General features: G+C 41.9%; 1 protein-coding gene across 3 annotated transcripts in view; it reads right to left on the minus strand.

Annotated features, from left to right (window-relative positions):
* Positions 1-10,577: 10,577 nt before the first annotated feature.
* The window catches only part of ELL2 (elongation factor for RNA polymerase II 2), a 79,272-nt gene continuing 64,191 nt past the window's right edge, over positions 10,578-25,658 (minus strand). For 2 of the 3 annotated variants that reach the window (XM_073344548.1, XM_073344547.1), the window contains 2 exons: positions 25,532-25,610; positions 10,578-11,434 (listed from right to left, as the gene is read on the minus strand). In XM_073344548.1, coding sequence (XP_073200649.1) covers positions 11,310-11,434; positions 25,532-25,610 — 204 coding nt within the window. In that variant the 3' untranslated portion in view covers positions 10,578-11,309. Of the gene's footprint in view, positions 11,435-22,052; positions 25,611-25,658 lie in introns of those variants that run through there. The other variant, XM_073344549.1, reaches the window with a different exon arrangement.

A 25,658-nucleotide genomic window follows, 5' to 3' on the forward strand; every position in this document is an offset into this window, starting at 1 on the left:
GAGGGCATGTTCAGCAGTATAGCAGGAGAGAGTTTTCTCATAGTGTGCACACCCCTTTTTGGGGAAGGAAAAGTTAGGCTGCCTACTGTTCCCCTTCTAGCAGCAGGACCTGGCACCTACTTACACGAGATGTAATTAAATGGGAGCTGGGGTTCAGCAGAGGGTGCTGCGCTTCTGCAATATCAGTGAGAGGTGACGAGTCTATTGGAGGGTGTGTGGGTGTTGGCAGCCAGCAGAGCTTTGGTGAAGGCATAGGGATAACAGAGTGGCCATGTTGCGTCCAAACACATCCCCTTCTCTGTGGCATGTACTTGTACCCATAACTTTTAACGGGTGATCTGCGAAAGCTTGTGTCCTTTATTGCTTCTTTACATTGTATAAAGAAGGAATTATTTTTCTTAAGGTTACTTTCTATTTGGGTTTTTTCTGTCAGCGGATGAGGATCCTCATCTGCTGACTTCAAGAGTTGCAGGTAAACAACTGGCACAGTGATAAGTCCCCTAGAAGATCAGATCTTGTCTACCCTCATTTATGCAAATACTAGAAAAATGAAATCTGATTACTTGAGATGTGTTTTATATTCTGTTCAAAACTCTTAGCTTTTCATTAATCCTGATTTATCTAAAAAGCCTGAACATCTCCCAGTCCACTTCCCTGAGTCCTTTAACATAATGTTTCTCAACAACTGATCTGTTATTGAGGGACTGGTGCTGGTCACTGAGATCTCCCTCACACAGTTTAGGAAGGCAGCAAGCTAGTCCTGGGTATCAAAAATGTTGATAAACACTGCTTTAAAGTAGACCTCCAGCAGAAAACAGGGGTGAAAAGACTAGGTATGCTTGATATTTATAAGGTAAAAATATTTAGGAACATTTAACCCCCCAGCCTTTCTGGTATTTCTTCTTTCTATGTCATAAAGTATTTAAAAAGGCAAACAGCCAGCCTGTTCTCCTTCACAGGTCACCTTGAAGTGCTAGTTAGACAGTGGGTATGTAAGGCAAAAGGCATGTCAGGTGTCCTCACCTGAAGAGCTCATGTAGAAGTGATCAATGGCTCCATGTCTAGTTGGCAGCTGATATCAAGTGCAGTGCTCCAAGGGTTGGTCCTGGGGCTGGTTTTGTTCAATATCTTCATTAATGATCTGGAGGATGGCGTGGATTGCACCCTCAGCAAGTTTGCGGATGACACTAAACTGGGAGGAGAGGTAGATACGCTGGAGGGTAGGGACAGGATACAGAGGGCCCTAGACAAATTAGAGGATTGGGCCAAAAGAAATCTGATGAGGTTCAACAAGGACAAGTGCAGAGTCCTGCACTTAGGACAGAATAATCCCATGCACTGCTACAGACTGGGGACCAAATGGCTAGGCAGCAGTTCTGCAGAAAAGGACCTAGGGGTTACAGTGGACGAGAAGCTGGATATGAGTCAACAGTGTGCTCTTGTTGCCAAGAAGGCCAATGGCATTTTGGGATGTATAAGTAGGTGCATTGTCATCAGATCAAGGGACGTGATCGTTCCCCTCTATTTCATAGAATCATAGAATATTAGGGTTGGAAGGGACCTTTGAAGGTCATCTAGTCCAACCCTCCGCTCGAAGCAGGACCAATTCCCAGTTAAATCATCCCAGCCAGGGCTTTGTCAAGCCTGACCTTAAAAACCTCTAAGGAAGGAGATTCTACCACCTCCCTAGGTAATGCATTCCAGTGTTTCACCACCCTCTTAGTGAAAAAGTTTTTCCTAATATCCAATCTAAACCTCCCCCACTGCAACTTGAGACCATTACTCCTCGTTCTGTCATCTGCTACCATTGAGAACAGTCTAGAGGCATCCTCTTTGGAACCCCCTTTCAGGTAGTTGAAAGCAGCTGTCAAATCCCCCCTCATTCTTCTCTTCTGCAGGCTAAACAATCCCAGCTCCCTCAGCCTCTCCTCATAAGTCATGTGTTCTAGACCCCTAATCATTTTTGTTGCCCTTCACTGGACTCTCTCCAATTTATCCACATCCTTCTTGTAGTGTGGGGCCCAAAACTGGACACAGTACTCCAGATGAGGCCTCACCAATGTCGAATAGAGGGGAACGATCACGTCCCTCGATCTGCTCGCTATGCCCCTACTTATACATCCCAAAATGCCATTGGCCTTCTTGGCAACAAGGGCACACTGCTGACTCATATCCAGCTTCTCGTCCACTGTCACCCCTAGGTCCTTTTCCACAGAACTGCTGCCTAGCCATTCGGTCCCTAGTCTGTAGCGGTGCATTGGATTCTTCCATCCTAAGTGCAGGACCCTGCACTTATCCTTATTGAACCTCATCAGATTTCTTTTGGCCCAATCCTCCAATTTGTCTAGGTCCTTCTGTATCCTATCCCTCTCCTCCAGCGTATCTACCACTCCTCCCAGTTTAGTATCATCCGCAAATTTGCTGAGAGTGCAATCCACACCATCCTCCAGATCATTTATGAAGATATTGAACAAAACCGGCCCTAGGACCGACCCTTGGGGCACTCCACTTGATACCGGCTGCCAACTAGACATGGAGCCATTGATCACTACCCATTGAGCCCGACAATCTAGCCAGCTTTCTACCCATCTTATAGTGCATTCATCCAGCCCATACTTCCTTAACTTGCTGACAAGAATACTGTGGGAGACCGTGTCAAAAGCTTTGCTAAAGTCAAGAAACAATACATCCACTGCTTTCCCTTCATCCACAGAACCAGTAATCTCATCATAAAAGGCGATTAGATTAGTCAGGCATGACCTTCCCTTGGTGAATCCATGCTGGCTGTTCCTGATCACTTTCCTCTCATGCAAGTGCATCAGGATTGATTCTTTGAGGACCTGATCCATGATTTTTCCAGGGACTGGAAAAACTATTTGACATGGTGAGGCCTCATCTGGAGTACTGTGTCCAGTTTTGGGTCCCACACTATAAGAAGGATGTGGAAAAATTGGAAAATGTCCAGCGGAGGGCAACAAAAATGATTAGAGGACTAGAACACATGACTTATGAGGAGAGGCTGAGGGAAGTGGGATTGTTTAGTCTGCTGAAGAGAAGAATGAGGGGGGATTTGATAGCTGCTTTCAACTACCTGAAAGGGGGTTCCAAAGAGGATGGATCTAGACTGTTTTCAGTGGTACCACATGATAAAACAAGGAGTAATGGTCTCAAGTTGCAGTGGGGGAGGTTTAGGTTGGATATTAGGAAAAACTTTTTCACTAGGAGGGTGGTGAAGCACTGGAATGTGTTACTTAGGGAGGTGGTGGAAGGTCCTTCCTTAGAGGTTTTTAAGGTCAGGCTTGACAAAGCCCTGGCTGGGATGATTTAGTTGGGGATTGGTCCTGCTTTGAGCAGGGGGTTGGACTCGATGACCTCGTGAGGTCCCTTCCAACCCTGATATTCTATGATTCTATGTTTCAAAGGCATACAAGAGCAAATGGGTTTGAAGCAACATGGGATGGGTAAAAAGTCTGATTCTTCTTTTGGGAAAACTGCTTCATCCCTTCCTTCATACAACATCAGACAACCTCAGTATTTCACAGGCCTAAATTTTATTTAGCAGAACCATATTCAAGCCCTGTATCTGTAGATACCTAAATATTGTAGCTGTATGGATTTTTACAGTACTCCATTTGGACACCTCACTACACTTATCTGAGGTAGGGAAGCATTATTATCCCTATTTCACAGAGGGAAGAACTGAGGTTGAGAGATTTAGCAAAGGTCGCACTGGAAGCCTGTGGCAGAGCCAGGAAGAGAATCCCAAGATCCCTGTCTCCTAATCTGAGCCTTAAACACAAGACTGGCATCCATCCTCTCCAATGAATTTGGAACTCTGCCTGCGTGTACAGATCATCTTTGCAGTGATTTCTGGTGAGGGAGCTTTGTGTGTGTTTGTTCACCATGATAATAATCAGTATGCTCTTTTAAAAATGGTCTCAGTGCTATTTGCTTATCAGCTGAGAAGCCATTGGTCTTACTTGGTCATGCAGAAGAAGACAGGAGATCAAGTTCATCGTTGGTGTATTAACATGGACTTCAGTGGGGTGACATCAGGAATGAATTTGGTCCAGCATCTTCAATTTAATGGTGGCTTTCATTAGTAACATTTCCCCCTCGGTTCCTATTGTATGTTTGCACAGCTGAATAGATTTCCTGTATTCTCCAGCTGTAATTTTCCCCCGTTGCTAAAGTATTGCTCATTGACTCCTACTACAGCAGAGATGCTGCTCAGTCATCTGTCGACTGTTGTGTGGACTTAATGTATTTTTTTTTTTTGCCTTTATAATCCCACTGGAAAAATCAATGTAACTTCGTGGCACTAGTGATCCTGCTCAATTGTTCTTACAGTTGAGGTTATATTATGAATGTATTCAAGATTCTAAGTCACTACAGTGCTCCCAGATAAATAAGGCTTTCCTCTCACTTACACCGGTGTGGACTCAGTGTACACCAACCCTCGAGGTCAGTGGGGTTATTCAGGTATAAAACTGGTGTGAGAGAAAAATCAGGCCCATAGGTTTCATAATTAAAAGAGAATTAAATGAACAGAATAAGAGGAAGGGCCATCAGAAGGAAATGACTTTGAGAAAATATAAATCACACACACGTCACAGTGATTCCTCTTTTGATTACTGCACCACCAGTTTTATATTTGGGTGTACTGCTCGGAGCATCAAGTTTGCACACAACAACTGTTGTGCAATTTAGGCTTCTGAGCCTTATGGTTAAACAACTGAGTCAGAACTTTGATTCTTTGCTGCTATGACAAACTGTATCACTTATTCCAATGTTAGCAGGGGTGTTGGTCTGAAGTGAAGCAGAGAAATGTAAATGAGGATTTGAATTCTGAACCACAGAATAATTATTTTCACTGATCCAGGCTCTCCTCCATAGTCTGTAATTAGAGTTGGGAGGACAAAGACTCTTGCTTGTGCTATCCATCTAATTTAGATGATAACTTCAAGGTAGGGTAGGGAGCTAGTCTCAGGTATTTGTAAACTGCCATGATGCCTATGGCACTCTATTAATACATTTTAAAACACAAGTGGAACAATTTAAATCCTTTTAAATTGAGAAGAGCAGATGCAAATCAAACAGAACAAATCCATTTGATGTACGTTGGAGCAGAACTGACCCAGCTACAACTTTTAAATAACACTATCCTATTCACAGTAACACCAGTTGGCCAAAATTAATCTGAAGAATACAATTTGACTTCTCAATTCTGACAATTTTAAAACAAATTCAGGGTTTGAATCTGCCACTCGTACACACCTGGACAAGTACTTGCTTGCGTAAGCAGCCTCAATAGGTCCACTTAGAATTAGTAGGACTTAGGCAAGTGACGGTTGCAGCATTACCCCCACAGTTTAAGCCAAAACCTCAATATCAAACCGCATTAGGCATGGCATGCTGCATCGTCCAAAGGAGGTGACACAACTAAATGCTAAAGTAATTATTGCCATTGCGTGTATAAGAAAGCAGCAGCCAAACAGCTGCTGATAAAGTTCTTTATTAGATGACAAATCGGGATGTTTATAGTACATGGTTGCCACTAGACACATCCTGCCTGACCAGGTAGCCAGGTAACTCAGCGAGCACAGATTCTAAAGGAGGAAGAGTAGGTGATAGCTCAGGGCTTCTGAGAGTGGCTTTCAAAATATAATAGTGTTTAAAAAAATTTTAGAGTGAAAAACGTCTCTTCTCCCTTCCCTGCTCCCACCCCCGGACATTTTATTTAATTAATTAATGTTAATTTTAGCTGAGAAAGGGCCCAATCCCATGAGGTACTGAATGTCCACAATTCCAAGTGAAGCCAGCAGTTGTTGGGACTGCTCAATAGCATCTCACAGGCCCATACAGATGATGTAGTAGCACTATGCTTGATTAGACCTCAAACAGACAATCCACTGGTTGGATTTAAAATGCCATTCCTGTCTTTCGGCTCCTCTTAGGTACTTTGAGTGATGCATGAAAGCCTGTGCGTTGTGAATCACCCTTTGGTGCAGGGTGGCTTAAGGGAAAAATCCTTGGGATCGAAGTCCCAGATAGAACCGTGAATGAGTGCAGAGCAGCAGGTTGCCGTGCAGTGAATAATTGATTGCTACCTGCAAGCTATAGGCTGGGATATGCTTAGCTTGCCTGGGTTGCCTCACTGAGGATGAAAAACAACAATCTGGAAGAAAGGGCTAGAGCCGTTAGTTAGCCTTAAATTGTGGCTGGGGCTCTAAGTCATTTCCTCAACTTGGTCCACTGGTGTCTCCGCACCGTGTCACCCAGCTCCTCTGGTGCTGCTACAGGGTGGGATGGAGCCGAGGCAGCAGCATGAAAGGGTGGCGTGTTTGGCACTGAACCACTGGAATTTGAAGGGCTCCGGATGAAGGTGTTGGCTGCAGCATGCCAGGGACCCAAAGCCCTGGTGCTAATAGAGCTCTTCAGGGGACAGTGCCTCAGCCTGCAGCCAGCGAGCTTCTCCCCACACAAGATCCTCTGCTCCAGGACTTTGCCTTCACTTGTGTTTGCCTCCCTTTGCGGGGAGCTCAACCTCTTTCGCCTCCCCAATTTGCCCTACTCACTCTGCCTGCCCCTGGTTATCTTCTTCTCTCCAAAAGAGCCTAGCTTGGGCTGGTGCAGAGGACAGCTGGTGGATCAGAGAAGCAGGCTGGGAGCATCAGAAAACAGCCGTAGCGGACAAATCTGAGCCAGTCCTAGGGGAAAATGTTTAGGTAGCGCAAAGCAGAACTTTTAATTTTAAAAATTTCAAAAATGGCTTATGTCTGAGATGTGATCAGAAAAAAATACATAGAGAAGCTAATCGGCATATGAAGAGGTATTCTATCACATGTGGGGACTCTGTTTAATCAGAGTGAGAAAAAGAGATTTTAGTTTTAAGTGTAAATCTCAATGCAGCCTTAACTGTGGAATTGCTACCAATAGATACAAACACATGCACTCAAATGTAACCTACACACATCTTTCTGGTGCAGTTAAAATACCAAGATTAAAAAAATACAGAGGGATTTTTGGAAATGTATTGTGGAATGAAATATTCCATCAACCAATGCTGGAGAGGCATCACTAGTCAGAGCTAAACCTTCACCATTGAGTCAGCTGCTTGTTTTGATGCTACTGAGAGAATTGCTGTCTAAGAGATTTTTTTTTTTAATTACCAGAAAACATTTACTAAAAGAAAACAACAAAGGCTATTGGTGGCCACCTGTTCACATAACTAGATCTCACTAATAGTATATCACTAAACCTACACCTTCAAAAATAGAAAATGGCTAGACTGTGTCCAGTACTTGGGTGGAAGATCTCCAGGGAAATCCTAGGTGGTGCAGGAAGTGGTGCATTTCCTTGTGAGTCAGTATGGACCAGGCATGTTCTTCGGTGACACTGTGCTGCTGGAGGTGCTGTGTAAAACCAAAGTCCTGGCCCCCCTTCAGGTAATTAAAAATGATCTCACATTTTTGCAACAGTCCAGGTCTGTTAACTCTGGTAGCCTGGCCAATTTCTAAGTTAGGTAATGATATGCTGCTGGTCTAAGTTCCTTGTGGAGTTTTATTTGGATACAATATGTTTAGGCCGTCTCTCTCTCTCTCTCTTTTAAGGTTAGACCAGAAAACCCCATATTTTACTTAAACTATGTGCAGCTGCTGGTGTGCCACTGACCAATCAGGTTTGTGTCAAATTTTCAGTGCTGGCCCTTAGCTCGCTTGCAAACAGGCCTTTGACCGACTAAAAACAGTTTAAGTGACCACCACCACCACCAAGAAGTTGCTGCTTGAACTCCTGCTGCCATAATCAAAGATGTGCCACCACAGTCTCTCTCCAGTGCTGCATGTAAATATTTCTGTTATAACCGGAGTAGGAAGCAACACAGGAAGTTGCACTGACAATTGAACTGATGATGAACGTACAGTCAGCCATGTTCAAAATCTGTTTTGCATGGTTTGGAGAAACCATAACATGCCCTCTGATGCCCCACAACCCCAAAATTAACCATTCCAAAACTATGGGCCACAGCTCTGGAGGCAAGGCAGAATCTTACATCAGGTGGATACGGCTCCTGAGGTTTCTGCCTACCCATGGAATCTGCTCCTGGCCCACAGCGTAGAGGATAAGTCTGTAGGCATAGTACATACTTTATGCCTGGGACTATCCTGGCAACCAGATGGCCCCATGATCAGGTTTATCACCTCCTTTGCACTCACCACTCCTCAACCACAGACCAAAATCTGGGCCCAAAATATTAACCTGAGAAAATTGAGATTACGATTACATTGTTTTAACTAAAAATATGAATGAAGGATCCCCAAAATACTATTTCTAAATTGGCTTCTTCACTTCCTATCAAACTCCTGAAATATGTCAAACATATCATACAAGGCATTGAGTTCCCTCAACATCCGTTGACATAAATGCCAGGCCAGGGCCATCAGTGTCTTGTAGGATTGGACCCTTAAACCCACTGATAGATTTTATTTTGTGGCAGAGTACCCTAATATATGTTGTGCATACAAGCAGTGACAAAGGTTGGCTAAAACATGGATTAAAAAGGCATTTTACTGTATCAGTACAAAATTATTAGTTACATTTCATTTTTCAGGCTGTGTGTTGCTTTACAGTGGTATATGACATAATTTATAGAAAGGAACTTAAGCTAACCTACATATCTAATGCGTGCTCCTTATTTTTAATCGTGTATAATCAAACACACAGCCTTGTCTTGCACATCAGCATTTTTTTGCTTTTCTAACTTTGTGTAATACAAGGAGTGTTTTTAAAAGTTAGCAGTTTTGTAAGAGGCGTAATAACCTTTGCATGCTAAGGCAGATGGTGCCCAAGAGATTTTAATAGGACACAGCAAATTTCAAAGGAATGAGGAAGATATGACACACATCCTTAAGGCGGGTGGTGACACAGGGAATTTTATTCCCCCAAACAGTTTTGTACTCATTATTAATCTTTTTAGAGAGCAGTTTCAATTGACTTGGTGTAAGGAAAGAATTATGTGCTGTGATTAATCAGTCTAGAGGCATGTAAGATGCGCTTATTACCTTAGTATCTCCGTTTCTGCTACAAGTCAAAGCCTTGAATTCTTGCGGAGAGGGAAATCTAAGTCCCCAGGTCTGTTTAGGCACTTCAGTCCCAGTTTTGCCTCCACTACAATCTACAAAACTCCCCCTGGATGCCTGTAGGCAGCTAAACTGACTTGATTCCTACATTTTCAGGGTGAAAGTTCCCTAGGAGCTTATGTTTCTGCTTTTGAGCATGTGCACTGCCCCAGAGCAATCTACAAACCAGGGGAAGAGAGACATTCAGCCGCCAAGTCATATGTAGTGCTTGGCCTCTGAGCATGCCTACTGGACTATCTGGGAGATTGGGTCCAATTCAGAATTCTCCCACTGCTGCCAGAGGAGGAGATGGGGCCCATTTTACAACTTTTAGCCTAGTGGTTCAAGCACTCAGCTGGGCTGGGGGAGACTCGTGTTCACTCCCCACCTCTCTGCCAGAGAGGGAAAAAGGATTTGAACAGTGATTTCCCACTTCTAAGCAGGGTGCACTAATCACCAACCGATGGCATATTCTGCTGTGAGACTCCCTCAGTCTCCTGTTTCACTGTGGCTAAACATTTGAATGGTCATTGGACCTGAGCAAGGAAGAAGGACTCTGTAGTTCAGTGGTTAGGGCACCCACTAGGGGGGTGGAAGAACCCAGATCTAGTCCCCCTGCATCAATCCCTCTTTCATACTTCTCCACGGTGGGACAGCTTCAATTAGAGAGACTGAGAAAGCACCCCATCAGACTATCCTCTAGCCCCCTGGTGAGAGCACTCCCCTGAGAAGTGGGAGACCCCTGTTCAAAACCTTTCTCCTCCCCCCAACCCTCAAGCGGAGGAGAATTGAACCTGGGTTTCCCACATCCAAGCTGATTGTGTTAATCACTGGGATAAAAGTTAAAGGTGGGTCCCACCTTCTCCTCTTTTGTAGTAAGTGAAGCAAGCACCTAACTCATTCCTGAAAGAAACCAGAGTACTTAGGCTCTGAAGACGCCTGCTACAGGTGGCAGCAGGTTCCTGTTCATAGATTGCCAAGCAGAGATCGGTGCCTGAGTGTGGGCGGCAGGGAGGCACCTATCTCAGAGAGGGGTGGGGCTCTCGCACACCTCTCACTGGCATCTCCCATTGACTAGTTTAGGCAGCTCCCCCACCTAGCATGCTGGCTTTTGTGGAACACATTCCAAGGCACCTTTCTCTCTCCATTCATTGTACAGGGAGCCTGACTCAGGCTTTTTAGATAGCAGTGTTGGTGCCTGTGATTTTTCTAGGTGTCTAAAAGTTCGGCACCGTGACGTTCAGCATTGCAACATCTAAATCTCTTTGTGGATCCCACCCTATGACACTTTGATATCGTAGTGACAGGCACTTTAGATAGATGCTCAGGTGATGCAACTTTTGAAGGGCTGGCATCACAAGGGAAAGTGACTTTTTTCCCGTTTGTTCATATCACCTCACCACCCTATAGTCTCACATGATTGGCGGTCTCCCCTTCAACAGAGGCCAAAGACAAGGATAGTGGGGCAGCCCCAAGTTTATTTTAATAGCAGATATAAGTAAATGGCCATTTAAAGCTACAAGCCAAACATACTCTGAAATCATATGAGAGCAACAATGTAGTCATAATTGCAGAAGAGTGCAGGAAGACAGGGACACAGCAAGTTTCGGCCACACGCAATAACTTGCCTGTTTGCTCATTACAAGCAGGCTTTCTTGTCTTACACCCACTTTACAGTGAAATTTCCTGGACTTCAAGGGATGGCATATAAGGCTGGGTCGTACAAAGCTATTTGTTCAAGTATTTATAATTGACTTCCCTTATTTTTGCTGCGATTCTTTGTATTTAAAGAGCTGCATCTCTACTTTGTTAACAATCAACCAGTCACCCTCTCTCGGCAGCGGCCAAAGCTAGAGATATAATACACTACTTGCCTTTCCTAGGTACCCCACCCCGTTTTTGGATCAGCTCAGAGAGAAGCTTCAGACTTCTAGCAGGAGTCCCATTCCATCTGTGTACTTAGTATTCTCCCTGCCTCTAACTTGTAGCAAATAGCACATCTTGCTAATTGTGATGCCATTTCAGTGTCTGTTGGTAACACATGATTTACTTGGTATAAATCCTCAATGGCTACACCTAATTATAAACAGACTAACATCTCCGGCTGTGGTTTCTGTAACACCATGCAAGTAAACCTGTGGCCATGCAGTCTGTGTCTGTGATTCTGACATCTTATTAGCTCAGTCAGGGTCAGGCTTGGTGAGTACTTGGTCTTTGAAGGTGGTGCAGGAAGTGGAGTTGTTGTTGATTCAGTAGGCGAGATTGTTCCCTCTGAGTCAGTACCAAATCTGGGATTAACATGGAGTGCTGCAAGGCTGGAAAATGAGAAATTAAAAAAAATCTGGATTCTGACTACTGGTAGTCATTAAAGATCCTGCGATGCCCTTCCCAACACTTAGAAGCCTTAAGTCCACTGTTCTGGCCTACTTATTTTGGAAGCGATTTTTTGCCTACCTAAAGTTGCCCATGGAATGTCAATTGGCAGACATTCTTCATTTCTCCTCCTATAAACCAGGTGATTTTGGACTTGGCTTATACACACTGCAACGTATACTCAAGTCTGAACTCACCTACTCACAAACGGTACATGTGACAGGGCACAGGCCCCTGCTCCTGTCTTCTTGTAAAGCAGTTCTGACACCTCCAGTCTGTAGCCACTGCTGTGTACTTTATTCGTGTTTTATCAGCCACCACCCTCTTACAGTCCCGTGCAGAAATTCCTATTAACAATGTTATACAATCATAAGGGAGGGAAGAGATCTCTCCAAGCAGAGATGTCCCTTTACCCTGGCCCTGCTGGCTTTTCTCCCTTCGCTCTCCTCTTCCCCTTGTGCTTCCTATCTATGCTCCTTTTCTCTCTTAATTCTTACAGTTAATAGGCTAATTGTCTCCTTAGCGCTCTCCAGCCCAGGCTGATCTAGTAAGTAGCCATTCCTTCCCTCAGTCAGGCTTTCTACAGGGTAATTAACTGGATTTACAGTGACCAGAATGCTGGTTCAGCTCCTGGTTCTCAGCACTCCGTCATACACCTCCCCACCTTGTCAGGGGGGAAGTTTCCCCTTTTATGGGATGTTCCTCTGTTGCTGGAGGTGCTGCTCTCATTGAGTCCTTCTTTGTCCCCGGGGTGGTCCTCCAGGCTCCCCTTATGGGGTCCACCCATTCTCCACCCACAAAAATCACATTGAGGGGCAATCCCCGCCCACATAATTCTGTCTTGGCCATTATGTCTTCACACCAGGCGCAGCCTGCTGGAACATTCTCTCCACTCTCACACCACCTTTGTTTTGTGGTAGGGCCCACTGGCATCCTTCACCCTCTTGGTTACCAAGGATCTCAGGTTCTCTCAGGCCTCCAAACAGCTCATAGGGTCCCTCCTCCTCTTTTGGGTGACCATCCAACCCGTCAACAAGTACAGGCTGTCCTTATCCCGCAAAGCTAATTTTGTGTTTTCTTCTTTCTCCCCCTCTTTCTCTAGGAGGCCTCTCTTTTCTTACTTTCCCTCTGGGTTGTGTTTGTTTTTCCAATCCTTTTAGGTTTAGTTTCTCCTTTTTATTCCTCTCCACAGGGCACTCCAGGCCACAGCCTGCTTCCCCAGTGGAAAGGGGCTGCAGTCCATGCCTAGTATGATGGTGTGGCATGTGTCCACTACCTCAAACTGTTTCCATCTAAACCTGTACTTCCAGGGATACCTTGGTGGAGAAACTGCTGCTTTGCATGGGCTTGCTATCGAAAAAAGTCCCATAGGCTTTTCTGTTGCAAGGACTGTCTCTGCAGGTGGTGGGACTGCTGGGAGGCCTGCTGGATCTTCTGCAGTTCTAGGAGCCATTGCAATGTTTCCTCCAATGCCTGAACCATCGAATCTTTGCACCAGCTCCACTGTCATGTTCTCCATCAGCAGAGCGATGGCAGATCCCCAACAAGCCCCTACTTGTGACAGGGTGTGGCCCTCTGCCCGTGTCTTCCCATATAAATGGCTCTGACACCATTGGTCTGTAATCACCCCTGGGTACTTTGTTTTATTAACCCCCACCCTCTTATAGTCCTGTGCAGCAATTCTCATTTACAGTGTTATACAATCATGAGAGAGATCTGTCTTTACCCTGGTCCCCGTAACCTTTCTCATCCCGCCCTCTCTCTCTCCTCCTTCCCTTGCACTTTCTTTGGCTCCTTTTCTACGCTAGCAGTTAATGGGATAATTAGCTCCTTAGCTCTTTCCAGCCCAGGCTGATCTAGAAATTAGACATTCCTTCTCAACTGGGCTCCAAGGGAACAAACTGGATTTACAGTGACCAGAGTGCTGGGTCAGCTGCTGGTTTTCAGAACTCTGTCCCACATCTACATGGCAATTAAAGAACCACAGCATTGCTGTGGCTGGCTCAGGCCAGCTGACTTGAACTTGTGGGGCTTGGGATGTGGGGATATACAATTGCAGGATGGATGTTTGGGCTTGGGCTGGAGCCCCTGAGTCAAAATGTCTACACTGCAATTTTATATCCTTGCAACCTGAGTCAGCTGACTGGGGCTCAGACTTGGTGCCATAGCTTTTGTATCATTGTGTAGATGTACCCCAAGTCTTGCAGGAAGCAAATTTCTATCACAGAGAAAAGGCAGAAAGCAATTAACATATAACATACTAGGTAGTTTAGCAATAAGAATCATGTGTCTATAAAATTCAGTTCTGACATCATGTGGCTACCCTGCATTCAAGATTTACACCCTGGGTAACTTTAGATCCTCTTGCATAGCCAAAGATAATCAAAGTTTGTTTCATATTTGAGGCCTAATCTGTTAGCAAATTGAGTCTCAGTTTTTAATACAGTGACTTAATCATGCAAGGCTCATTAGAATTAAGAAATAAGACAAGGCTATTGCTCTTAAGAACTCACACTGTAATTTATACAAAGGACCTGAGTAAAAAGATCAGACTATAAGTAGTTGGAAATAGTAGGGTGATAAAGGGGAGAAGACCTTCAAAACTTCGAGGAGAGGGTTTTTTAAATCATGTAGGGCCAGATTTGCTAAGATGTCTAGGTACCTAAACATGCAGATAGGTATGTAGGGGTTTACAAAAGCACTTAACTCCCAATGAAACTTAGGCACCTACCCTGCTTAAGAACATCTATAAATTCCAGTATGTACCTAAGTACCTTTGTAAATGTGGCCCTTAGTGTTACAATAATTGGAGATATCCATAATATAGGAAGAATAACTATCTGAATTGTCCTCCTCTATTTATAGACACACTTTGACTTACAGGAAATCAAGTAGAATTCAGGTTTCCAAGTTTTAAATGAATTAACTCTTGCCTCTATGCAATTTGTCATGTGGATGCATAAGGCTGATTGTTAGTCATACTGCATTGGGCATAAAAGTTCTGTCAAGTATTGGGACAGGGAGACGTACACAGACTTATTAATATAAACCTTCCACTTTCGATGTTGTTGAAATATTTTGACTAGAAAGAAGCACTTGTAGAAATAATGAAAAACCACAATTGTCAAAGGCAACCATTATAACTTTATAATGTAAATAGGTGGTCTTCTAGAACCCATACTAAGACTGAGCTTGATCTCAAACCATGTAGTACATCTCAAGGACAATCTGACCTATTATCTTTTTATAGCATTGTGCCTCTGAAAAACTTTGGAAGTTCTTCCAGGCAAACACTGAGTCACTGCATAAAATATCATTAGTTTCAGAGGTAACTTTTCATGTTCTGTAGCTATAAGAGGACTGCAGATCCCAAAACTGTCAATCCAACACCTAAATTCATTTAAAAATAAAGAAATTATAATCTAGATGAAAAGAGAAAGGGGAGAGAGTTTATTCCTTGCATATGGGTCACCCATTCGTGTGCCTTTTATTACATCTCAAAGGTTAATATTTTCTGCTCCTTTATGGGAGAATGAATCTCATGGTCTAAGAGTGTTGAGTTACACTGACTGTAGCAAAATACTGAATCTAATCAGGTAGAAATAAAGATTCCCTGACTCTCACTGCTGAAAGCAAACAGATAAGACACAAAAGTACATATCTACGTGGAAAGAATTAGAGAACATACAGAACAAAGGGCAGGCTGTGTAACAACATCACCAGCATGTATGCATAATATTAAACCACCCAGACACGGCAACACTAATAGGGAAGAAAGGGCAAGAATTAGGGAAAGGGGAACTTGCTTGGTTAAAGAACTGACCCAATCGTTCACCCAGTATTCGACCTATTGATCTGTTTTGAGGCTCGAAAAACTCATTACATTTTTGCTTAAATAGTATTTTCATGAGACTCTGCACTTCCAGGATTTGACCAGGATCAAAGGTAATTTTGCAACAGTTCTGGCTCAGCCACAACCACAATATCTGTAAATCTTGTGAAAAGGACTGGTCTTAGCCAATAAAACTTTGGATGGGAACTGGTTGAACTTTGGGATGCTGAGGAGAATTGAACATTTTGATGGTCACTCATTATCATTTGTGACCCAACAATTAGTTTACAAGTTACCAGCAGTTAAAAGTTAAATCATTATAAATTGGTAATGGAGCAGCTCCTGTTTCCTGGATCACTCATGGAGAAACATGTAACGTTGCTTATGTTTGCCTCCAGAAAATACAAGCTAAGGCTAAATTCAAGCAGGAAATATGCAAGTTTATGGTAGGGCGCAGTGTTGGCCAGCTGGCATAGGCATAGCCAACTCCGCTTAATTATACTGAGTCACTACCCATTTACAGAAGGAGAGCTACAAATCTAAGAAGAAAGGAGATCCAAGCTAGAGAAAGACTTTGGTTGGTTGTACTTTTCTCTTGTGGTTGGGCCTCTTCTTAGTTCAGTTGCTATCATTTCCTCTTCTTCTCAGGTACTTTTTCCTCTCTGCATTCTCTTCCAGGGGGCAACCTTCAGGAAAGTTACTTATCTGTACAATAACTGGAGCTCTTCCAGATTTGTTCTCTCAATGTATTCCACAACCTACCCTGCTTTCCTCACAACTACAGACTAACACCATTTAGAGTTTGTATTAGCAAAGAAACTAAGGGTTGGTTGGTCTCTGTCCCCTTTATGCCCTTAGGTAGGTGAGTTTGAAAGGCACAGGTGTGGCCCAGTGGATGCTGCTGCCAAAAAATTCCAATCTCGAGTACACATGCCTCAGATTTTAACTCCGTAAAGACAACACATCAGAAAGAACTCCAGGTACTGTAGAGGGAAACAACTTCCTTTTCTGGTACGTCAAATTTAATTTTCTAGCAGCCTTATGAAAAATGACTCACTGTCGATATAGCCCTGGTGTGCACCTCAAGTGCTTTAAAAATGATAGTAGCACTTCAACTACATAGCTGCACTCAAGAGTTATTGAATGCATTTATCAAGCATTTCTACTTGGCCGCAGTCCTACAGCAAAATGTTTTCACTGTATTTGTTCTTCAGTACTAAAAGCGTGAAACAGGCTCATTCTCAAGGCACATGTACATCTTTTGAACTATTATTAAAGCTCATCCATTGAATAATTCCACTTTAAAATCAATAAAAGGCAATACTTTTTATACCATGTAAAAGTACTTGGTGGAGCTCACTGGCGCAAGGTATTACGGAGGACAAGAACTTAACGGGATTCACTGGGTTAGACCTTTTTATATGGCTAATGATTAGAGCTGTTCAGGAAACTAAATTCTGCAGCAGAAATGGTCTGGAGTTTCTGAAACAAAATATATTCCCCAGAATCAAGTTGCCTGGACTGCCCAGCTCACAGGCCTCCTGGGCAGCCGGCTGCCCAGAGAGCCCAGGAGCCGGGCAGGAAGGGCTTCTGGGGAGCATACACTGGAAACATCGGAAAGTCCCTGCTGTTCATTTCCCAGCCTTTGACACTTTGCTTTCAGGCCTTGTATAGATTAATAAAAATGGTGTTTTTAAACCTTTAAAACCCTAGAGTTGATTATAACCAGCTAACATTTTTAAAGGTGCTAGCATCTAGTATAGATAGTTTTAAACAGTGCTTAATTGGTTAACTAATGTTTTTTAAATTGCCTTTTTCCCTTATCTAGACAAGGGATTACTATTGCTAGGCCCTTTGCTAGTTAGGTGTGTTATTTTCTTAGTATCCTGACTAACCTGCCACTTAATCTGAACTGGTTAGAAACTGATAGCACTGTTCAATACTGCCTGGATTCAGAGTACACTATTCCACAAGCCCTGTCTTATCCAGCTGAAGCCAGCCCACAAAAGGTGTTTTTTTGACACACTGCATCTCATATTCTCATTTTATTCTCTAAACCAGGGTGGGGTGTCAAACATATGGCATATGGGCTGGATCCAACCTACTAGGCATTTTCATCTAGCCCACAGCTGCCTTTGTCAAAGACACTTGGGCCACAGCTGCTCCTCTACAGCTTGTCCAAAGGGACCAGGAAGGATCGGAATTAGAGTTGGGAGAAATCAGGAGCTCTTGTCTACTTGGGCCCAGTCACCTGAGCCCCTCCTCCCTCTGCATTCCCTTGCAGCAGTGGGGACCTTCAGCCTGGGTGCAGACTGGCAGTGGCTCCTCCCCAGTCTCCCATGCCTTCCCACATCCCTGCCAAGACCCCTGGACTGTACTAAGTAGTAGCTGCCTCACCTCCAGCCCCTGTTGGACAGAGGCCTGTTTTAAGTTGTCCAACCTGATAAAAGTCCAGCTCAGCCAGCTATTGAAAGTTTATAAAAGGAAATACTGGCTTGTTTATGTGAAAAGAACTGCAATGGGAGTCTTCAAGGCTCTGGTAAAGTCACAAGTTGGCATAATGTTTTGAATGATTCTAGAAATGGGAGAAGTGTTTATAGCTGACATCCCAAAATGTGTTTGGACTGAAGTTGAGGTTTTCCACCCCTCTTGGGGCATTGCCTATGTAGGTATTACTGACAGAGTCAGTTGGATGAGTAGACTGGAAGGAGCATGCCTGCCTGTCCTCACTCTTTCCTGGCACCCAAGCATTCATCATACCAGTATTCAGCATTCAGGGTCCTGATCCTGAAAGATACCTTAACCAGACCAAGCAAGAGTGGGCACCAAGTGATGTCACCTCCACAGTTTATTAAAATGTGACTGACATTCCTCCTGCTTCCCTCCCTAGTGTATCTTTTTCCTTCCCAAACTTTTTCTCTTCTTGAAAATCTCATCTAGTTTTTTATAGTGATTATCTAGATTGGTTTACCCTCTAGTGTGGATGCAGTTATACCAGCATAAGGTATACACACATGTAAAATTTACCTCTGTACTAGAAATCAATATAAGCAAAAGCTATCTCTAAAGAGATAGTTTAAAGCTGCACAACAGCTGTATGTAGACCAGCCCTTGCAGGAATCTAACCTAGCTGGCCAAGACGACTCCTTTTGCAACATTGCTGAGTTTATAATCAGGAAAGCAAGCTAAAGGCAATGCCTTAAAACAGCCTGACAATAAAAGTTTGCCAGGTCTCAGAATGGTTGACAAGTGTGTGTTGTGCCTGTAATTTGCCAGCCATGAGCAAGCTTCAAAGGCAGAAGCTGTATTTCCTAGTGTTGCTGCTATTCTTTTCTCTCCCCCTTGTGTGTTTTATATTATACCTTACAGGGAACAGAATTACACTTAACAATAGCAGCAGCTCAGGACTTGAGCTAGTCAGGAATTTTTCAACCAAACTTTTGTCAGAAAAGAGCAGTTCACAAGAGAAACAAAACTTTTCACAAAAATGTATCAGTTTTGACTTAACTTTTGTCAGGAAGGCTTCTCAGGTCCAGGATGGAATATCTGGACAAAATACAGGGTGCTCTAGGAGCAACTGAACCTAGGTCTCATATCCCTGCCCTGTCCCAATTCAGAGCAGAGACATGAAGCTGTGTCTTCCACACTCCAAGTGAGTGTCCTAACCTGTGGGCTATTCTGCAGTGGTCTCTCTGGTTCTTCACAAACAAACTTTGAAAGGTCTCAGGTTGCCCAGATCCAGAACTGGAAGGTCTTTGAAATCACGAAAATTCACAGAAGGGGAACTGCTCTATTCACCATCACCTAAGCTAACTCTTTTCTTTCCAAAAGGACAGTTAAATGTAGTTAAAAGGTTAAGGGGTGACAGTCTAAGTATCTACACGGAGAAGAAATTAGGGCTGTCAAGCGATTACAAAAATTAATGGCGTGATTAATCGCACTGTTAAACAATAATAGAATACCATTCAAATATACTGATTTCAATTACAACACAGAACAGTGTACAGTGCTCACTTTTTTTACAGTGCAAATATTTACCAAAAATATAAATAGTATTTTTCAATTCACCTAATACAAGTACTGTAGTGCAATCTCTATCATGAAAGTTGAATTTACAAATGTAGAATTATGTACAAAAATTAACTACATTCAAAAATAAAACAAAGTCCATTCAGTCCTACTTCAGCCAATCGCTCAGACAAACAAGTGCATGCATCGAATGAAGTGAGCTGTAGCTCACAAAAGCTTATGCTCAAATAAATTTGTTAGTCTCTAAGGTGCCACAAGTCCTCCTTTTCTTTTTGCGGATACAGACTAACACAGCTGCTACTCTGAAAATAAACAAGTTTGTTTACATTTGCAGGAGATAATGCTGCTGACTTCTTGTTTGCAATGTCACCGGAAAGTGAGAACAGGTGTTCTCATGGCATTGTTGTAGCCAGCATTGCAAGATATTTACATGCTAGATGCACTAAAGGTTCAGCTGTCCCTTCATGCTTTAACTACCATTCCAGAGAATGTGTCCATGCTGATGGGTTCTGCTGGATAATGATCCAAAGCAGAACAGACCATCAACACATGTTCATTTTCATCATTTGAGTCAGATGCCACCAGCAGAAGGTTGATTTTTTGTGGGTGGTTCGGGTTCTGTAGTTTCCGCATCTGCGTGTTGCTCTTTTAAGACTTCTGAAACCATGTTCCACACCTCTTCCCACTCAGATTTTGGAAGGCACTTCAGATTCTTAAACCTTGGGTCAAGTGCCGTAGCTATTTTTAGAAACCTCACATTGGTTTTGTATTTTGTCATAACTGCTGTGAAAGTGTTCTTAAAACGAACATGTGCTGGGTCATCATCCGAGACGGCTGTAACATGAAATATATGGCAGAATGCGGGTAAAACAGAGCAGGGGAGAGACAGTTCTCCCTCAAGGAGTTCAGTCACAAGTTTAATTAATGAGGTTGGTTTTGTTTTTTTTTTTCAAAAATAAGCATCAGCAGCATGGAAGCATGTCCTCTGGAATGGTGGCTGAAGCATGAAGGGGCATCCGAATGTTTAGTATATCCGGCATGTAAATACCTTGCAATGGCGGCTACAAAAGTGCCACGTGAATGCCTGTTCTCAATTTCAGGTGACATTGTAAATAAGAAGCAGGCAGCAGTATCTCCCGTAAATGTAAACAAACTTGTTTGTCTTAGTGATTGGCTGGACAAGAAATAGGACTGAGTGGACTAGTACGCTCTAAAATTTTACATTGTTTTGTTTTTCAGTGCAGTTATGTAACGAAAAAATCTACAATTGTAAGTTACACTTTCACGATGAAGATATTGCACTACAGTACTTGTATAAGGTGAATTGAAAAATACTATTTTTACAGTGCAAATATTTGCAATCAAAAATAATATAAAGTGAACACTGTACACTTTGTATTCTGTGTTGTAACAGAAATCAATATATTGGAAAATGTAGAAAAACATCCAAAATATTTAATAAATTTCAATTGGTATTCTATTGTTTAACAGTGCAATTGTGATTAATTGTTTTGAGTTAATCACGTGAGTTATCTGTGATTAATCAACAGCCCTAGAAGAAATATTTGATAACAGGCTCTTCAGTCTAACAGGGAAAGGTATAACAAGAGCCAATGGCTGGAAGCTGAAGCTAGACAAATTCAGACTGGAAACAAGGTGTGCATTTTTTATGGTAAGAGTAATTAGTCATTGAAACAGTTTACCAAGGGTTGTGGTGGATTCTCTATCACAGACAATTTAAAAATCAAGATTGGCTGTTTTTCTAAAAGATCTGCTCTAGGAATTAGTTTGGGAAAGTTCTATGGCCTGTGCTATACAGGTCAGACTAAAAGATGATCACAATGGTCCTTTCTGGCCCCGGAAGCTATGAAAAAGAAGAGGTAAGTACCATCTAGTGTAATCTGACAGGACTATTAAGCAGGGGGCGCTTCCTGTTGAGGCTCTACTGTTAATGTGAAAAGGAATAAGGGCAATTGTTCAAATTAAAGCCTTCATTCTTTACATATCAAATGCTTTAATTGTTGTGTGGTGTTAAAAAAAAGTTTAGGGCTGACTGTTCTCTTGGGAGTTAGAGATAGGTTAGTCTGTGGTTTTGTGTCAAGTTAACGGTTTAATGTCGTAACAATAAAACAAGGGTTTAACAATATTTTATTTCTTTTTAGGCCGGGGATAGCCCCCAATCCTTTTCCAACACAAGAGCACTATCAAGCCCCACAGCAACAGGTACAGGAGAGAGGATCTGTTTTTAACACTGCACCCCCTGCTCCCCAATTTCTACCACCTCCAGAAATGAAGGGAGAGGGAAAAAAGGGAGGGGGGAGATCTTAAGGTGGGAAAGAGTGGGGGAGGAGAGGAGAAATTCCCAAACATGAAAAGAAGGAGAGGGCGATGAAGTGCTGGAGTGGGGGGAATGGATAATTCCTCTAATGTAGAGGATAAGAAGGGGGACTTGACAGCTGCATTTGAAGTACTTCCACAGCTAGAGTGTCCCCAATGCAGCCACTAATATAGTGAACCATCAGAATACTGATCTCCTGCATTGCCCTCTGCAGCATACCCATTAACCGTAAGGCACCACCAACATTCCTGCCTGTCTATGTGGTTACACCATAAAAGTGAGCAAATCATTCTGGCGATAGAACTGAGCAGGTTTGATTGTTTCATTGTAAAGACGTAAATAATCAAAGAAAAAACAAATGTCAGAATTGCAAAGTTTACATTTTATTGAACTTAAATTGGTGTAGAACAGAGGGGCAACAATGGCTCAAGTGTTCATTAGTTAACAAAATGCCCCAGGGTGTTTCACTTTATGACTCTTAACATAGTCTGTGTGGAATTACTGAAAAATTGTTGTTGTTTTAAAACAATGCTTCAAAAAAGGCAGAAAGGGGGATTCCAGCCCTGTTTTTCTTCACATTACCACACAGTGCTGTCTGACATTCCCAGTCTTCCTTTAGCAATGTCAGTTTGATATCCTTCCCCAAAACTGAAAAGGCTACCAAAGTGCTACCCACATCTCTTCCCATCAGGTACACATGAAGAAATTTAGTAACATTTATGAAAATAATTAGCTGTAAGGAGACTTCCAAGTAGCAAAGGCAAACAGCAAGTCTATATGGAATGAATGCACATTTACACTGCCAGAAACAGAGACTGGCTATGCTATTACTATTATTTCAAAGTAAAAGTTACAGTATTTGAACTGCTTAATCAATCCAATTTTTGTTTAAGGCCCGTTAAGTAATGTGCCTCCAACACTTATGTCTGCATATGCTTTACATAGTATCTTGGTTAAATAGTTTGAGGGGGAAATTATTGTAAAACTTGCAAAATCAACTGGATACTTAGAAAAATTAACACCAAATTTAAAAAAAATTCAAAGTAGCCAGCAGAGAGAGAGAGAGAGAACTTATGTTCTCAAAACCACCACTTAACCTCTACAATTTTAAAAATGCGCTAACTCTCCTCCCCTCAATTCCTCCCATCAGACTAACAACCTAGTAACACTGAAAAACAATCCCCTTTGTGTATGAATTGTTTGCCATTAGTGGGCAGCTATTCATTCCCTTTGACAGAAACTATCAAAATGGTGTTTCAAATGTTTTATCACAGTGTATTTAAATGCAAGACTCATTGGGTTCCCTAAAAGCAGACACACTGACTCCCCTTCACCATTTCACTAAAACCTATATAGGGCTGACTTAACAGTAGCATAACTCAAGCCAAGTTTTGCCACCATTTGCAAAAAGTTGAATCTGTTTGAGTGAGTGGCCAAATTTTATAGGAAGGGCAATACTATTAGAGGCCTTACTTCAACAGGCTCTGACATTTATTCAACAGGAATGTAGACTCCAGGGAAACAGCAGATATGTTGAATTTTGCCATACATAGGCTATTGGGTATATTTGCAAGGCTTGAGAAACGCTCAATGCAAAGAACAAAATTTAAATTAAGGGTTTTACAGTAGTTTGTCAGGTCTAATGATAAACAATGCTGGACCTCTATGAAAGATTAACCTCCAGCTGCAATAGATACCTGTAAACCAGAAGATGTGTGCCAGCACAGGTGACTCCTTTTGCACAAAAAGACAACATGAATGCTTCAATTGCAGTAGGCTAATTTATAAAGTGATGGTATTACAAACAAAGTAGGCACTGAGATAATTACTACACATACTGTCACTGCTCTAGAGTAACAACAGAATAGATGTTACAAGGCTGTGCTTTGCCCTGCAGTTACATTTCAGATACAAGAACATTTATTGCCTAAAACAGCCCATTTTTAGAACCATACATTATTTGTTCAGATTGAACAATATAGCCATTGTGATTTCATTTTTGCTGATGGACCAACCTCTAAAGTTGTTATACCAAAATTGAAGTCAAGTGACAAGGCATTGTGTTTAAGTTTACACATTACTTTCATAACATGTCTGGGATCTAATTCAGCCCTAAGAGACACATTTATTTCAATGGGAGGCATGCAATTTCCTTTGCATCTTACACTTTTAACAAACATTCTAGTAATTCAAAACTTAACATTGTGATTGTACCAATTACAATTAATCAGGCAAAAGCACCTGAAATCTCAACATATTGTGTTAGAGACTTCAACTCTATACTAAAGCAGTGAATCTGTACATATCTGTAGTGTAACTGTAACAAAGGTCTGATTACAAGGGACTTTTCTAAGCTATTGAATCTTTCTAGTTAATATAACAGAAGGACTGACACTAAAGGCGAACTCCACTGTTCCAGTTATTTTAGTGTATACTTTCTGGCAATTCTAGAAAACATTTTCTGGTTTACAGTGATACACAACAATTGTTTTGATGCTGGAGATAAAGTTTATTAAAGATACTACCAAAATTTTGGCAAACATTCCAAAACCAGATTTGTAAACATAATGCTTCCCTTTTCAATTGGCAGCACTTTGAAAAGACAAATACAGTAAGACAAGTAAACAAAAAATTAATTCAAAATGCTTAATTTTTTGACCAAATAATTTATGTTCCCACATGATAAAGTGATGGTTTAAATCAAATTAAACCAATAATCTGCATGAAATGAAAGTTTGTGCTGTTTGATGATCACAGTATTTTATAGTTAAATATATCTGTTCTTTGTTATATTCCTGGCACCCAGGAGAAAACTCTTTAAATATACATTTCATGTAGGCAATAGTTTCTTGGCATATCTCTCTTCAAAAAAATACTTTATAGCAGTATATAAATAGGTCACCTACATGTCAAATTTTATAATTTTGCCCAAAAACTATAGATCTGTTTAATTTTTGTAAAGTATCAATTTCCCCTGACATTAATAAAGCTGACAAACTGTTGAAATGGAAATGCTTTCATCTTCCACAATAGAAGTAAATTTTATAGGAAAAAAACCTACAGCAACACTCCTCAGTTGTTTTAACCTGAGCGTTCGGCCTACTTCAAGTAGCAGCTTTTTTTCTCCCCCCATCATGCTCACACCCATACAACCTTGCACACATACAGTACAAGCACACGCTTTCAGACGCTGGTAGGCCACAGAGTGCTTCCCGTTGTTTTAATAAAATGGGAAGCAGTGTAGCTAATAATTTAACTACACTAAGCACACACAAGCAAACACCTTAAGGCAACCATTGCAATGGGGGTTTAAATTGCAGGGGTAAGTTACTGTTGTTGATAAAGAGGCTGTATATAGCTTTCATATATATACACACACACCTCTTTTTAACCCTCCAAAACAATGTTTTCACTTCCTTTAAAAATTTTGTGCAAATTTTAAACCTTCTACCGTTTAAGGCAAAGAGTTTGCATTAACAAGAAAACAGGCTTATATTTATCCAAAAGCATTTCAACTTGCTACATTTTTTTTAAATGTGCAGAACTTCAAAGTCCCCAGTATCTACTGGTAAAATGATTTCCATGGACAAGTATAAGTCTTAAGGAAAAGAAGGGACCAGAAAAAAGCAGCTTCAAATATGCAGAGAAGCAACCTCAACAACAAAAGTAGTAACTCAAGTCTGCTAATACTGAAACTTTTGTAATGCAAAAGTTTAATCTTTTTAGAATCTTAGAGCAACTCATTTGGAATTTTAAATAAATAAGCTTAAGTTTATTCACATCATCTGGTCCAAGCAGAGCTTTAGTGCCATGACTCTGCTTGTCGTTGGTCAAATTCACCTATTAGTCTTTTAATATGAGCCAGTTTGTTATGAAGATATTCACATCTGTACTTTTCCTCATGATAGTTGGGACTGGACTGCAAAGAAAGAGAAACAAGTCAGGGCGCAGAAACATTTTTGCAACA

Source organism: Lepidochelys kempii, chromosome 5 (genome assembly GCF_965140265.1).
Source record: "Lepidochelys kempii isolate rLepKem1 chromosome 5, rLepKem1.hap2, whole genome shotgun sequence".
NCBI lineage: Eukaryota > Metazoa > Chordata > Testudines > Cheloniidae > Lepidochelys > Lepidochelys kempii.